Source organism: Lepidochelys olivacea (genome assembly GCF_965140295.1).
Source record: "Lepidochelys olivacea isolate rLepOli2 genome assembly, chromosome: 5".
Taxonomy (NCBI): domain Eukaryota; kingdom Metazoa; phylum Chordata; order Testudines; family Cheloniidae; genus Lepidochelys; species Lepidochelys olivacea.
In genome coordinates this window covers 126605394-126619725 of record NC_140415.1, presented here as the reverse complement: position 1 = coordinate 126619725, position 14332 = coordinate 126605394, and the positions used below count along the sequence as shown (strand labels likewise).

Sequence of the window (14332 nt, the reverse complement as noted above, 5' to 3'; positions counted from 1 at the left end):
TGTAAAGCAGCGTTTGTATGTTTCAGTGTGCATGGCTGCCCTGAATGTAATACTGTTTGAGATAGCAATTTGAAAAATCATCATCTTGGGACTATTCTCATTTCTTTACAAAATAGAAATAATTGTAATCTATATAGATGTACATAACGGGTTGGTTATTAATTAGGAATTCCTTCTCTGATGCGGTTTAACTTGAAAGCAGAGAATTTGTTTCAGTGCTAGTTATGATTACAAATAAACATAAATTAATATTTAGCAGTAAAATGTCACAAACTGCCCAAGTCTTTCAGTTGCTCATGTGGTCCATGGCAGCTCATAGCACGTTCACACACGACTGTCAGATATGACGCTGTATATAGAAATAACGTCAGCCCCAAATATAGCCACAATGAATGTTAACCTGGTTCAAAGTTGGTTAAAGCTTACTGAATTCTTTGAATCAGTGCACCAGTTTCAAAACACATTTTTCAGATGCGTTTTGAGTTCATAATTTGTACCATGTTGCTGTTTACGCTAAGCCACTCTCAAAAGTAACACAAAGAAGCAAGTTATTTACATTGGTGCTGTGTAAATTGAGCAGACCAATCCTTCTTTACCAAAAAAAAGAAAAAAAGAAAAAAAAGCCAGACAGCCCATGCTGAGTCACACAGCCTGTGTCAATGCACCTTAAGAGAGATATCCCAAGGTGGCCTGCTCAGAGTCAGACCTGGTTCCAGTCCCCAGGCGCAGCGGAGAGAACCAGAGGCAGCGAGGTCAGTGGGCTGTGGGTAGGATGCAGCTACTGTACCTTTCAAATCAGATGGAACGGCAGCAGACCTGGTTTCTCCTGTTTCTTTGTTTTGTATGAGACCCCAGTTAATATCGCCAGAATTTCATTGATTTAAAAAATAACAATAATTAGTTCACCCAGTTTAAAGAGTAAAATTTCAGCCAGCGGGTTCCCCCTGGATACTTTCGTCTTCCTTCCTTGCAGTCTGATTTGCAGGGTTATTTCTAGGTGAATCGGATGCCGTCGGCCTGGATGATATGTTTAGTAAGTGCTGGAGTTCCAGACTCCTTGGGTCAGTGGCGGTCATAGGCAGCAGCAGCCGCTGGGGGTGCAGCTCCTCTGGCTGCAGCACTGTAATAATAAGGAGAGCCTGGAAGAGAGAAGATGGCTATGAGGATAACACAGGTCAAAAGGGGGCAGCCTGCCCAACACACCGTGGGCACCAGAGATCTGTCCTGGCTGGAGTTCGACCCACGCTAACATGGGCCTGCAAAGTGGTAGGTACAACAAAAATGCGACAAGACATCACTTTAAAACATTAAATGCCAGAATGCTGCAGATGGCACCTCACATTTCGGTTCTCCTTTCAGTATCTTCGGCTCTGCAAAGAGATCGCCAAGTCCAGACCATTATGGTCGTGTGGCGTCCCAATGAAGTGACTTGGACTCCCAAGGGTAAATGGATCTTTGCTATCAGATCCCCTTGTGGGATCAGGGAATTTGTCTGGATTAGATCTGGTTGGGGAGTATTCAATAAATTTGGAGAAAGGGGTAGGGGGAATTGGCTCTGTGAAGAATCTGTGAATCTTTCCTGGCATTTGTGAATCTATTTGGTATTCGAAAACATTTTTAAACTATCGCAAGTGACTAATGTTTTATATGCTAAGTGTCTGATGATGATATTCTATCAGAGCTTTGAAATTGGTCACTCGAGTCATTAGTGGACCCAATACACCAGGTCTCCATCCAATATGCTAGTTTTCAAATGAATACATGTATTCAGCATTGAATACATATATCCAGCTGAATCAAGCAAGCCAGTTTCAAAACTTTGCAAACTCAGGAATGCCGAAGGGCTTGAGCGTGTCTGAATCGAATCAAACCCTGGAATTTGCACAATATTAGTGTCTGTTTTCTGGCCCCTTAGAATTGAGCATCGCTAGTTGGATTGTCCTTTAAGAATCTAGATTTTTTGTTTGACTGTAGGTGTGGGTTACTTTTTAAGTATATGTGTCTAGACAGGATTGACTATTAGGTAACACAACAGCATTCAAAAGGGATGACCAACCCTGCTAGAGTATGAGAAATAGACTTAAAAGGGCTAATTTTCAAAGTGGCTTCATCTTGGCCTCAAACTCGGCATTTTGCATGCCCAAAATTTGGAGCATGCAGTTTTGATCTGAGATTGTGAGTTTACCCACACTGTGGAGAGGGCAAAGACACTTAAACTCATCCCTAGGTCTTCAAGGAATTTGGCAGGTTAATAAAGCCAACGGCATGTCCAGTCGCACCAACCTGGGCTTGCTCCTGAAGACCTGAGCAAGTCTAACCAATCAGCGGTGTCCCCAGTCAGTGGGTGCACCGTGTGTATTACCAGACCTGAGGCTTGAACGACAGTCCTCATAGTCCATTAGCAGCGAGTCTACAAGGTCAGCCAAAACAGTGATTTCTCCTAGCCAACCACGTGGACCTGAGCTAGGCTTCTTACAAAGGTGCTGAGCCCCAATGACTACAGCTGGAGCCGCACGTGCTCAGCACATCAGAGAATCAGACCTTGCATGTACAGATATAGTAAAAAGGGACAGAAAGAACATACCTGCTCCCCCCACCCATGCACCCCCCCGCCCCCACCCATGCCTGCGTACTGTGTTGTACGGGTTAGGTGTCCCCAGCTGTACACATCAGAAATGCAAGAAATTCTGTAGTTAGCTTTGCAGCAACACTGAACTTCCCGCCTGAATTCACAGAGTTTCGTTGAAATTGACAAAGCTGCATGGGGCTTGGGAGGCTGGTTTTGTGGCTTCTGGAGACAGGGTGTGGAGACCTGGGAAAAGCTGTGACATTTCAGGAGCCTGAATGTATAAAGAGATGAGGGGTCTGTCTCTGAGGGCCAGACGGGGCGAGTAGGGAGCCTGGGGAGCTCTTCCCTTCCTAACACCGCAGGGAGGAGGCAACAGCCAAAATCCCTGCACCAATGACAGCTGTCGAGGCTGAGCCGCTCCATTTCGGGAGAGGTCTCGACTCTCAGGGTGTGTCTCTGCTGGAGCCACAGGCATAGTTCCAGCTCAGGCCGGCATACACACTCGCACCCGAAGCGTAGCTGGGGCAGCACAGGCCGAGGCCTGGGCTAGCTGGCGGACTACAAGCCCGCAGGTACATCCCACTGCCCACGCTGCTGCGACTACCCTGCTATTTCTAGCATGACCAACACTGTCCTGTTTCCTACTGCTCTCCCTGTTGGACTGTATCTGCCATCCGGGCAGCGGCCACCATCCCGGTCTGCATTAGGCAGCACCTAGCACAATGGGCTCCGAAGCGCTACTGCAATGCAAATGAAATGTAACGTGAACTCCAGCAATGGGATCAGCCAAGCACCAAGCACATGGTGAGCCAGCGCAAGTGGAGGGAGGCCAAACAAAGCAGCCAGCAGGTGCATTCACAGCATGCTTCCTTCTGCCCCAGACCCTAGGGGGACCCCTGCCTTCCATGCTTCTGCAGATGTTGGGGCTGCTCCCTTCACATGCTCGGGGATTTTCTCTAGGAAATATCTTTCATCCTGCCCCCCGACACCTCACCGTTTACTGGAAGAACTGCTGCTCATTTCACCTGGATCTATGTGGCGCCTATTGCCACAGTGTCAGACCACAAACGTTAACATAGCTAGCTTCACCCCCTCCTACAGCTCAGGGTTGCCCATTCTTCTTCCGCTGAGTCCTGAGTTCAAGCCCATCTCCATGCCTTCCCTACTGCTTTTTCCCTCTGCATATGCCCCTGCCTGCAGCCCTGCAGTTTCAGCCTTGCTGCTGCTGTTACCAGCAAACCCCCTCACCCAGCAGCCAGGGAAGGGAGTGCAGTGAGACTGGCTGCACACAAGGTGAGCCAACGGAGCCTAAAATAGAATCAGAACGTGTCAGGACACGGTGATCTGTTAACCTGAGGGTGTGCGCTGCCTGTGGTCACCAAGTACCATGATCTCCAATTTACAGCCAATACTTCCATACTTCCGAGCCAACGCAGGGTATCCAACGTTACCGTAACTCTCCTGCTACCCTCCCCAGGCTCAAGCAGTTTAGCCACCTTCTCAAAGGAGAGCTGGCTTCTCATCAGAGCAAGAGGCTCCTCAAGACACTGCTCTACGAACACACCAATGCCCATGCCACTGCTTTGTGTCTTCCTGCCTCCTGCATGCCAGGAACTCAACTCAGACTTCCTCACCGGTGCCAGCTGCCCATGTCCAAGCTGCCTTGGCACCGGCCGGTCAGCAAAACTGGAGCTATACTAACATGCCTCAGGGAAATGCCGGCACAAGACACAACCCTGGCCTCAATTACTCTGCACCACTGAGTCTGAGCTTGCAGTCCCAACACGGGACGGGAACTGCTTTAGAATGCTCTGAGCCCCGGCGGGTCATCAAATATTTGGGCTGAACATCAATAATGAACAACTGCACCAGGTTCTGTGTTGCTTGCTGACAAGTAATTCCTGGCAGGGCAGCTCCAGCTACTCTGTCAGCGGAGAGCTCGATTCGGGGGCACTGGGTTCAGGACTGTTGCATTACAGAGAAGCTCATTAGACAGCCCACTTTTACCGCCACTTGTGACTGGCAAACCTGCTGCGGAGGAGGTGGGATAGGTGGTGTGGGTTTGAACAGGACTAGCTGGAGAGCAGGACAATGGGTCTGAGGCTGCAGAGGCTGACGTACATGCTTAACATAATCCAATGAGTCATTCCAGTGAAGTCAGGGAGACTGTTTTCTTCTTTAAAGTTCAGCCGCTGTGATCCTATTTTCGCCTCAAGAGGGGAGGAAAACACCACATTTTCAGCTAGCTTAAACAGACTGTTAGTATAGCTCTATGTCTCAAACAATGTAAAAGGTCAGGTGACAAGAAATGGAAGCCATCTTTGTTCCAGAAAGGGTCTGGAGTTAGGAGAGAGCAAATATGTATTGTGGGCAAGCTCCGGAATAGCCTTTTTAATAACCCAATAGTGAGAAACATACCAGAAGATACCAGTTTAGGGAGGAGGAGGGAGAGGAGAATCAGACATACAGTGGCACTTCTGAATCCTGAGTTCAGTCTCTGAGTCTCTCATGGCTAATTATGTTTTACATCGTTCCATGTTCCAAGGTAGAACCGATGTGTTCCACGTTGTAGCTCAAGATGTTTCTGATTAACTTCATTCGCGCGCTCTCTCTGTGAGCATCAGCACAGACGAATAAATAACACTGCCAGTTAGGGGTTTCAAAAATGGCCTATCTTTCTCGGTTCTACATTTCTAATTCAGTGTGTTTACCCGGTGCCGGCCATAAAGAATAAATGTGGCGATAATTAAAAAGATCCTGACAGGTCCCCAAATCTTCTTCCAAATATCTTTTCTGGTGATCACAAAAGAAATGAAGCTGGCATTTTTTAATCACATATACTGTCCATTGTTGGGCCTTTTCTTATTGCCGCTGCAGGACTCTGAAAAGGTATCTGGCCCGCATTCACGAGTTACAGTAATGAGTTAATTTTCCCAATCTGCTACAAGTTTTATATATGGACATATTCAAAGGCACATTATTGTATCATCCCCACTGGCCAGGCTCATAATTATAGGATCGCTAAGGCTTCTGATAACCCATTGAGTCAACAAAAGGCCCCTTTAATTCAAGGTCTGGGAAACGTCCAAGTGACTTCTCATCACAATCAAGCTAACAGGTCATTCTCCCTAAAAACCCATGACTCTCATAGGAAAGCAGAAGTATATATAGTTGAAAAATATTAATTGGGGGGAGATTTCATAAGCCCCATTTCAAACTTTCTTTTGCTTTCACTGGGCTCTCCCAAGTACTTGAATTTTTCTTTGTTTAAAGGAAAGTACCAGCCCAAAGCTTTCTCAGTTCATGCACTCTACATTCAGCCGCTCTATATGTGATATGGCCTTTTATTATATTGAGTGAATTATTGTCTGATGCTTAAAAAAAGGAAAAAGGATTAACCGCGAAGGGAGAGAGACACAAAGGGAACTACTGACTGTGAATACAGTGGAGAGCACATCCCAAAGAGGATGTCTGGACATTTGTGTTGGGACTTTGAGGCAGAGGAGACAAAGTCTCCTGTTCATCCCAAACCAATGTGTGCTGGGGGGGTGGGTCCCAAAGTCAGCACTCACCTCCTTTCCACGTGCCCACTGGACAAAATGGAGAGAAAATTGCTGATCACAAAGGGAGTGTAACGTGGGCAAGATCAGGCCGTCTCTGATCAGCCAATCCAAACCCTGTGGCTGTTGGATGCAAGGCTGGGGAGCCACCCGACTCATTTCCCCAGCTAGGGCTGCTACTTGTGTCCAGCCTTGCGCTTGCTGTACGTGCACCACAGAGAATTTCCAGCTCAGGAAACGTACACGCATGTGCATTGCAAAGATGCTATTCTACAGGGTTATTTATTCCCACTGCCCCACCTCATCTGTCCCCAGGACCCAAACAGACCTGTGCTCTAATGTCTTCAATTGTCCCTCCCCTGAAGTAGGGTTACCAGATAGCAACTGTGAAAAAATGGGACAGGGGATGGGGGATAATAGGTCCCAATATATGAAAAAGTCCCCCCAAAATGGACTGTCCCTTTAAAAACGGGACAGATGATCACCCTACCCTGAAGTGTCTTTGCATGGAGAGAGGAACTCTACCCCAGCCCATCGTCCCCAAACCTGCCATGTGACAGTAGTAGCAGTGGCAATATCAGCCAGCAGGGGTCACTCTTACCCGGCACTAAGACAGAATGTGAGGATAAAGGAGGATTACTAAACCCATTCCTTTGTGTAACTGACAACGCTCAGCACAAAGCAATGACAACGTGACCCCAGGACAGTGATAAGCTAAGGAACCCAAAAGACCACCATAGGGTGGGCCTCATTCTGATCTCACAGTGTAAAGCAGGTGTAACTCCACCAAAGTCACTGGAGTTGTGCCATTTAAAACCATCATGAGGGGCAAATCGGGCCCAATCCTTTTATTCCCAGCATCAGAAAAGCAAGTAAAGTGAGGGGTGTGTTTGGGGGCGGGGGAGGGGGGAAGAGAGAAGAGGGAGTGATAAGAAGTCATTAGGGGGAGTCAAATTTGTTTTAAAATTAATTTCCCAGACTCTTTTAGAATTAAGATCTGTCATGTCTGTCCCAGGCAGCACACCATCAGGATGTGTACGGAGGCGGCAATGCAACTGCTGACCAACAAGCCGTCGGCATCCAATGGGACCCTGGCGACAGGGTCCAGGACGGAGACATGGGGAGAAATCACCATGGCACTGTCAGACATCATGGAGAAGTCACAACGTTCAAGGCACAAGCAAGATAAGAATATTTCAAACACGTAAGCCCGAGACTACAGGCATCAACTATACAACACCGGTCATAGTCCAGGTTAGGAGTCTTTGGCTATCACATTTCATAGGAGGCAATCAGCATATATTTCAAAATGGAAAGACCTTCTAGCATGTCTCGCCAGCCACAAAGCTCCACAGAAGGGTTGGAAGTAAATAATGAACTTTGTTCAGGGTATTTTATGAGAGAATTTCTAATAAAACACAGGTATTCCTGTGATCTCCTTAGGTGACCTACACAAAGAAACACCAGATGTAATGGGGAAACCCAGAAGAGGGACAGGATGGAAAACAAGCAGAAGACAAACTACCCTACCTTCAGGATGACAGTGTGGTAAATGATAGAAGCAGCACCAAGCTAACAAATGGAAAATAATGTACGTGAGTTAGAACTATGAAAAATAATATCCTGTTGTCGTTAAAGAGGGGAAAGAGGTGCCACCCTCCTTTGACAATTTCTAAACTTTGTGGTGGAGCAGTGTGAAAAGCAATATAGTGTTAACCTACTGCCCACAGAAGACTTCCCAAGGGGCTTCCATTATCAGGCCCACATTTCAGTCAGGAAATAGAGGTGCAGAATGGTAAGCAATTTCATAGATTTTAAGGAGAAAAAGGACCATTATGATCATCTTGTCCAACATTCTGCACAGCACAAGCCAGAGAAAGAACTGGGAAGAGAACTCACAGAACCAAGTTCTTCATTTACAGAAGCTTCACTGATTTCAAATGGAGTTACATCTATTAATGTCACTGGGGAATTTAGCCCTAAGAGTTGATAACACTTGACAATAAGTAACCTAAAGGGGACGTTGGTGAAAGAGAGTCTCTGAGAACAGTATTAAGATGTCTTATAGAGACTCAAGGAGGTTCTCAGTATGGAGGGTTGGTATAACAGGGTTAAACTTTGACAGTTATATCTATCTTCCAGAGATTTTTGTCTAGATTAGGGTCAACACAGATTACAGAGAAAGACACCCCAGCTAGGAAGAAGAATTAGGGATCAGTTTTTGGTTATTGAACTCTTTCTTCTTGAGAACATGTTTGACTGGAGAGTCATTCAGGGTTTCAGCCAGTCCATCTGCAGGGCTCAGGAAGGAATGTATTTCCCTAATGCATAGTTTTAATTCCCCCTCCCACCCCCACACACCTTCCTCTGAAGCATAAGAGATTTGCCTTGGCTACAGAGGAGATACTGGTTGGGGTGGACTGTGCAGTGAGGTGGTACAGAAAATCTTCTGTCTTCGATTTCTGGCTGGTGGGTCTTGCTCACATATGCCCAGGGTCACACTGATCTCTGGATTTGGGGTCCGGAAGGAATTTTCCCCCAGGTCATACTGGCAGAGACCATGGGGGAATTTGCCTTCCTCTGCAGCACAGACGGTGCATCACCTGCTGGGGTCATCTGGGCATATCTCATCTAACCCAGGCCCTGCCACCACAGGGGCCTCGGGCATTGACTGCACCTCGGTCTCTCCTGATCTCTGCTCTATGGCACACAACAGGCTAGTCTCCCGAGGACTAAAATGCTTTGGTTTAATTTAAGTCTTTGGGCTCAATAGAGGGAGATCTGGATAAAACTTAATGGCCTGTGTTATGCAGGGGGTCAAACTAGATGAACTCTATGAAACTGAACAATATGAGAAAAGCATGTGATGGTTTTGACTCTTTGCTGCATCTCAAGTATTCCTGTCTGAAGGAAAGGCATGTTCCTGCTGGGGAAACATTTACAGTTTGCACTGGAAGATGATAAAAACCTATTTAAAACGGTAAAAAGTTTAAGAACCGATAGATATTTTATAGCATTTCAGAGTTCATAAAGGAGAGCAACAAGTATGGACTGGATCGATGCCAGTGTAGTTCAAAAGGAAGTGATATATGAGGATGGGGGGGGTGGAGGGAATGTATATATAGAAGAAATGTTTAAAAGGAATTTCATTGAGACACATGAAAAACTAATTCCCTTTGTTTCATGCACTCAAACTCATGAGTGTTAACTAGTGTTGTACGTGCACGGCAAGAGGAGGAACACACCCTTCATCTGATATGATCCTTTAAATTCTCAAACAGTGTTACAAATGCTACCCCATGGAGACCAGCTGAATACCAGGAGCAGCACCCCTAACATTCAGAGGTCTGCAGCTAGCAGTACATGCGTGTTCCTTTTCAGGAGGAACTCAGTGTGGATTCTCCAGTGAACAAAATGCCTTTTGACTTGCATGGGGGGTTGGGTCAAGTGAGGGTGGCAGAATTTTGCTCAGTGTGACTTGATGAAATTTATCTTGCAGAGCAGGGAATCCCCTGTAGTGCAGGTGGAAGGCTGCAATGAAAGGCAAATCTCAAGGGCAGAAATTTGCTCTAAGGGAGGAATGAGAACATTGTGTCTTAGATACCGGGGCCCAGAAGATCTGCATTTAATTCTTGTTTCTGCCACAGCCTCCCTCTGTGACGGTGGACAAGTCATGTAATTTCTCTGTGCCTTGGTTCCCCATCTTGAAGATGGAGATAACACACCTGAGGAACTACCTCAGAGGGGTGCTGAAGGTCCTGGTTTGATCATTGTGCTGGATGTGATTTTTGAACAGTTCCAATTAGAGCTAGTCCAAAAAAAGGGGGGGGGCGGGAATGGCTTTTCAGTCCAATTGAAAATTTTAATGAAAAATTATTATTTTGGTCAGAAGAGTCATATTAAAAATATGGAAGTGAAAAAGTTCCGTTTAGTTTCTTGGTTGTTAAAGATCTGGGGCTTTGGGTTTTCCCCCCACTTCCACTGATTGTTTTACCTCCTCCTTCCCTGTTCCAAAAAGGGGAAATAAAAAGAGAGACAGTGGGGAAACAAACAACAAAAAGCTTGGAAAACTGGAACAATTTTTTTCAATTAGAAACTAAACAGAAAAAATTGTTCTGTTCCACTTCTTTTGTAGGAAAAAAAAACCAGGCGCATTTCCAATGAAGCACAAAATCTTCATTTGGTTTGATTTTTCCCCTCCAAGAATGGGATTCTATCTTCTATTTCCGACCAGTCTGTGCCTCAACGCGCAGAGGTGTTCAAAGCCAAGGTTTTGCTTTGGAGCCATCTGCAATGTGAGATCAATTTAAAAAACAGGAGACTGTTCAAGAAAGTCCTTTTCTAGTCACTAGAATTTAGTGCACTGGTTGCCCCGCCCTACGATTAATTGAGATGTCAGGACAACACAGCTCATTGGATGCCCAGGCAGGATTTCCCAACCATCTAGACCAGGGGTGGGCAAACTTTTTGGCCCGAGGGCCACATCAGGGTTGCGACACTGTATGGAGGGCCGGGTAGGGAAGGCTGTGTCTCCCCAAATAACCTAGCCCTGCCCCTATCTGCCCCCTCCCACTTCCCGCCCCCTGGCTGCCCCCCTCAGAACCTCCCACTCATCCAACCCCCCCCTGCTCCTTGTTCCCTGACCACCCCGTCTCGGACCCCCCGCCTCTAACGGCCCCCCAGGACTCCTCCCCCTATCCAACCCCCCACCCCCGCTCCCTGCCCCCTGACTGCCCCGACCCCTATCCACTCCCCGACAGGCCCCCTGGGACTCCCACGTCTATCCAACCCCCCCCCCCAGCCTCCACCCCATCCAACCTCCCTCTGCTCCTTGTCCCCTGACTGCCCCCCCGGGACCCTCACCCCCTTACCCAACCCTGCCCTTACTGGGCCGCTCAGAGCGGCAGGAGCTCGCAGCCACGTGGCTCGGCCAGAGCCAGCCACGCCACCCAGAGAGCTGGCAGCACAGCGAGCTGAGGCTGTGGGGGAGGGGGACCAGCAGGGGAGGGGCCGGGGCGCCTCCCCGGCCAGGAGCTCAGGGACCAGGCACGACGGTCCTGCGGGCTGGATGTGGCCCAGGAGCCATAGTTCGCCCACCTTTGGTCTAGACGCATCCTTCAGCTGGGATTCCAGATCCAGCACCACCAAAGGACAAGGCTTAGGGAAAGCTCTGCCTTTAAACAATTAATTAGCGATTCAGAGTGATGAAACCGAACGGAGTGACCAAGCAGGTCTCAACGTTAAGGCAAAAACACAAAGAAAATTCAGAGAAAAAAGTAGATCATTGCCGGACAAGAAATAGAGGGTGAAATCCAGGCCCCATTGAAGTCAATGGCAAAATTCACTTTGACTTCATGGGAGCCAGGATTCCACCCTGAATCTCGCAGGACTAAAAGAATGAAAAGCCATTTTCCTCCAGCCTCCTCCTGCCCCCATTACATTTCTGACTCAGTGCAGTTATTAAAGCCCAATATTTCTCTGAAGCGGCTCAACAGCACCACATTTCTTGTAAGTTTGATTTTCTCCACTTCACATTTCTGCGGTGAAATCAAAAAGGCCTGTATTTAAAGTGAAAAATGAAACCATCACATCACAAAACATTCACTCTCTCCCCCTGTCATTACCCTCTCATCTAGAATAAACTTGTCCATTCTTCTGTCATTTTTTCTTTCTAATTCATATAATCATCAATTTATTTCTTGACACAGTCATTTCTGGCACATACTTGTTCTCTAATCCTTTTATAGAAATCCCCTGAAGAACTGATTCTAATCCTAATTGACTGGTTCCAAACCCTTTCACCTCATATGAAGCCATGCCAATATTGTCGATCTTGTGACCCTGTCTCCTGTAACAACAGCTAGATAGCTCAAGTCTGTCCAAAAGGGAACCCTGTCATACTCACTTACATTTCACAATGCACACAAATCACGTCAGTTCAGAAGTGGGAACGGTGCATCAAACAAAATCTGCTGTGATCAACATCCAGTCGAAAGTAATGAGTGAAAATGGTAAAGAAGTTATTACAACAAACCAGCATTAAATTGAATCATTTTTCTTCATTAGACTGTGTTGCGATTATCCACTTTTAGCATGTTTGTGGTAAGTAGACTTTAAACAGGCTGGTTCGCTAGACCTCAATAACAATAACTGACCGTGTGTGTGTGTGTGTCTGTGTGTGTGTTCACACAAATCACAGCAGCCTTTATGATTTGAACACTGCAGTGGAAAACAAAGAAGGATGCACCTAGCCTTATGACTGCTCGCTACGTAATTACACACTGATAACTGGTCACTGCAGCGGGACAACTTTCAGAGTGAAAACTAAGGTGTAAGCTGCGCTCAGAAGACCCTCTCATATTGAAACTGAGGAGGTTATTTCTCTCCCACTAAGTTGGCAGCAAAACTCCTGCTGACTTCGGTGGGTGCAGGATTGGGTCCTTATTTTTCAGAGTTGAAAGCCTGCAAACCTGCAGGGGTCTGACACACGAGGCTGATTACGTCACTTGAATGCAGAGGAAGATGCTCAGGTACCAGGCCGATCAGAGCAGTATAAGAAACTGAGTAGTATCGAACAGAATGGCCTGAAGGCTCCAGACAGCGAAAATGACTTGTGCTGGCATTAGATGGCTCTGCCTGTTCAGCACCTGTCCAGTGATTTAAAAATACTGAAGAAAACAAATACACATCAGCCACTCTGATTAGGTTACTTTAGTTTGGTCCTCGGCCTGGTTACAAGAGCCATAGCACATTGCGTTCAGATTAGCCTGGTGAGGACATACACTGTTAACCTCTATTGGACCAGTATGAAAACGGAACTGAGCCCAGGGGTGTATGTGGGCAGCAGTGCGCTATGGAAGGATTAGCCCTACAGAACAAAGAGGCGTGTGTGTATACAGGTGCAGAATTGGTATTGCTGAATGATCAGCTACTTCAACTTACTGGGTCCCATTTAATAGTAAAACACCACCCTAAGGGAGGGAAACTAGCTAACACGCTTCACGGCTAATGCATGTTTGGAAGGAAAAGCCCAGGAGCCAGCAATTCCATCCTTTAGGTCACCTGTGGTTTTAGCTCACTTGACTCCCATTATCTTTCGTGCTGCTCCCCATCTATCATTTTTCATGCTGAAATTTCCTTTCTCACAGCCTCTTGTGATTAAGTGCTCCCCTTTTCCAAGTTTCTGTTTCCCAAAAGGATGCACTAGGGACTGGCAAAATCTCAGCTTGCTGCAACTCCTGTTGATACGATTCTTTCCTAACCAGCAAAGAGAATTCACTGAACGTGTATTCTTTTAAGTGTTCAAGGTGTTACCCTGTCCTCTCAATAAGGGAGTGGGACTTTGGAAAACAAGCCTTGCCACTGCATGCTGTGATTAACTTTGTAAGGGCCATGGCTTTGAATCAGATACTGCATGAACGCTGGTCTCAAGAGAGTGAAAACATCCTCTAGAGAGTTAAAAGAACCCCCCAAAATCTTGGCTGCAGGAATGTAGAGTCACACCAGTTAGGCCATTCTGAGTTTGGATGGTAATTTGGAGCCAACATTCACTCCCTAACTCATATTGTTATGAAAGTAATAAGTCCTGTGAAACCATGACTTGGGGCCCAGAACCATCTTCCTTACTCTCATTGAGGCACTGATTAAGTCAGCGGGAGCCTTGTCCAAGTAGAGGACAGAGGATCGGGCTCCAAAGGATAAATCTTGAGCTTAGATTTCTTTTGCTGACACTCTGCATGGCTCTTGTTGCCTCCTAGCCAATCATTAAGGCTGCGATTCTTTCACAGAGGTTGCAGAAAGTCATGGAATCTGTGACTTCCACAACCTCCGTGACTTCCGCAGCGATTGGTGTAGCTGACTTCAGGGCCGCCTGAGCAGCTGGCCCCAAGACCAGCTGCTTGGTCGCCCCAAGGCCAGCCACACCGTCCGTTGCTGGAGCAACCAGGGTCAGCTGCTCTGGCGGTCCCCAGTACCAGCCGCACTGGCCGCTGCTCAGGCGGCCCCGGGCATTTGGCTCTGGGATCCACCAGAACAGCAGCCGGTGTGGCTGGCTCCAGGGAGTGCCAAAGCAGTGGTCCTGTGGGTGTCCTGGGGAACCACCAGAGCAGCAGTGGTCCCAGGGGGACTGCAGCAGCAGCCCCAGGGGTGCCCAGAGGCCTTTCGGAGAGCGGTCCCTGGGAGCAGCAGCCAGGGAGCAGTCAAC

At 47.2% G+C, this 14332-nt stretch overlaps 1 protein-coding gene across 1 annotated transcript in view; it reads right to left on the bottom strand.

Annotated features, from left to right (window-relative positions):
- Positions 1-972: 972 nt before the first annotated feature.
- PAX5 (paired box 5) overlaps positions 973-14332 on the bottom strand; it is a 218491-nt gene continuing 205131 nt past the window's right edge. The window contains exon 10 of the mRNA XM_084628658.1: positions 973-1139. Within this exon, the coding sequence (XP_084484784.1) occupies positions 1063-1139 (77 nt within the window). The 3' untranslated portion in view covers positions 973-1062. The remainder of the gene's footprint in view (positions 1140-14332) is intronic.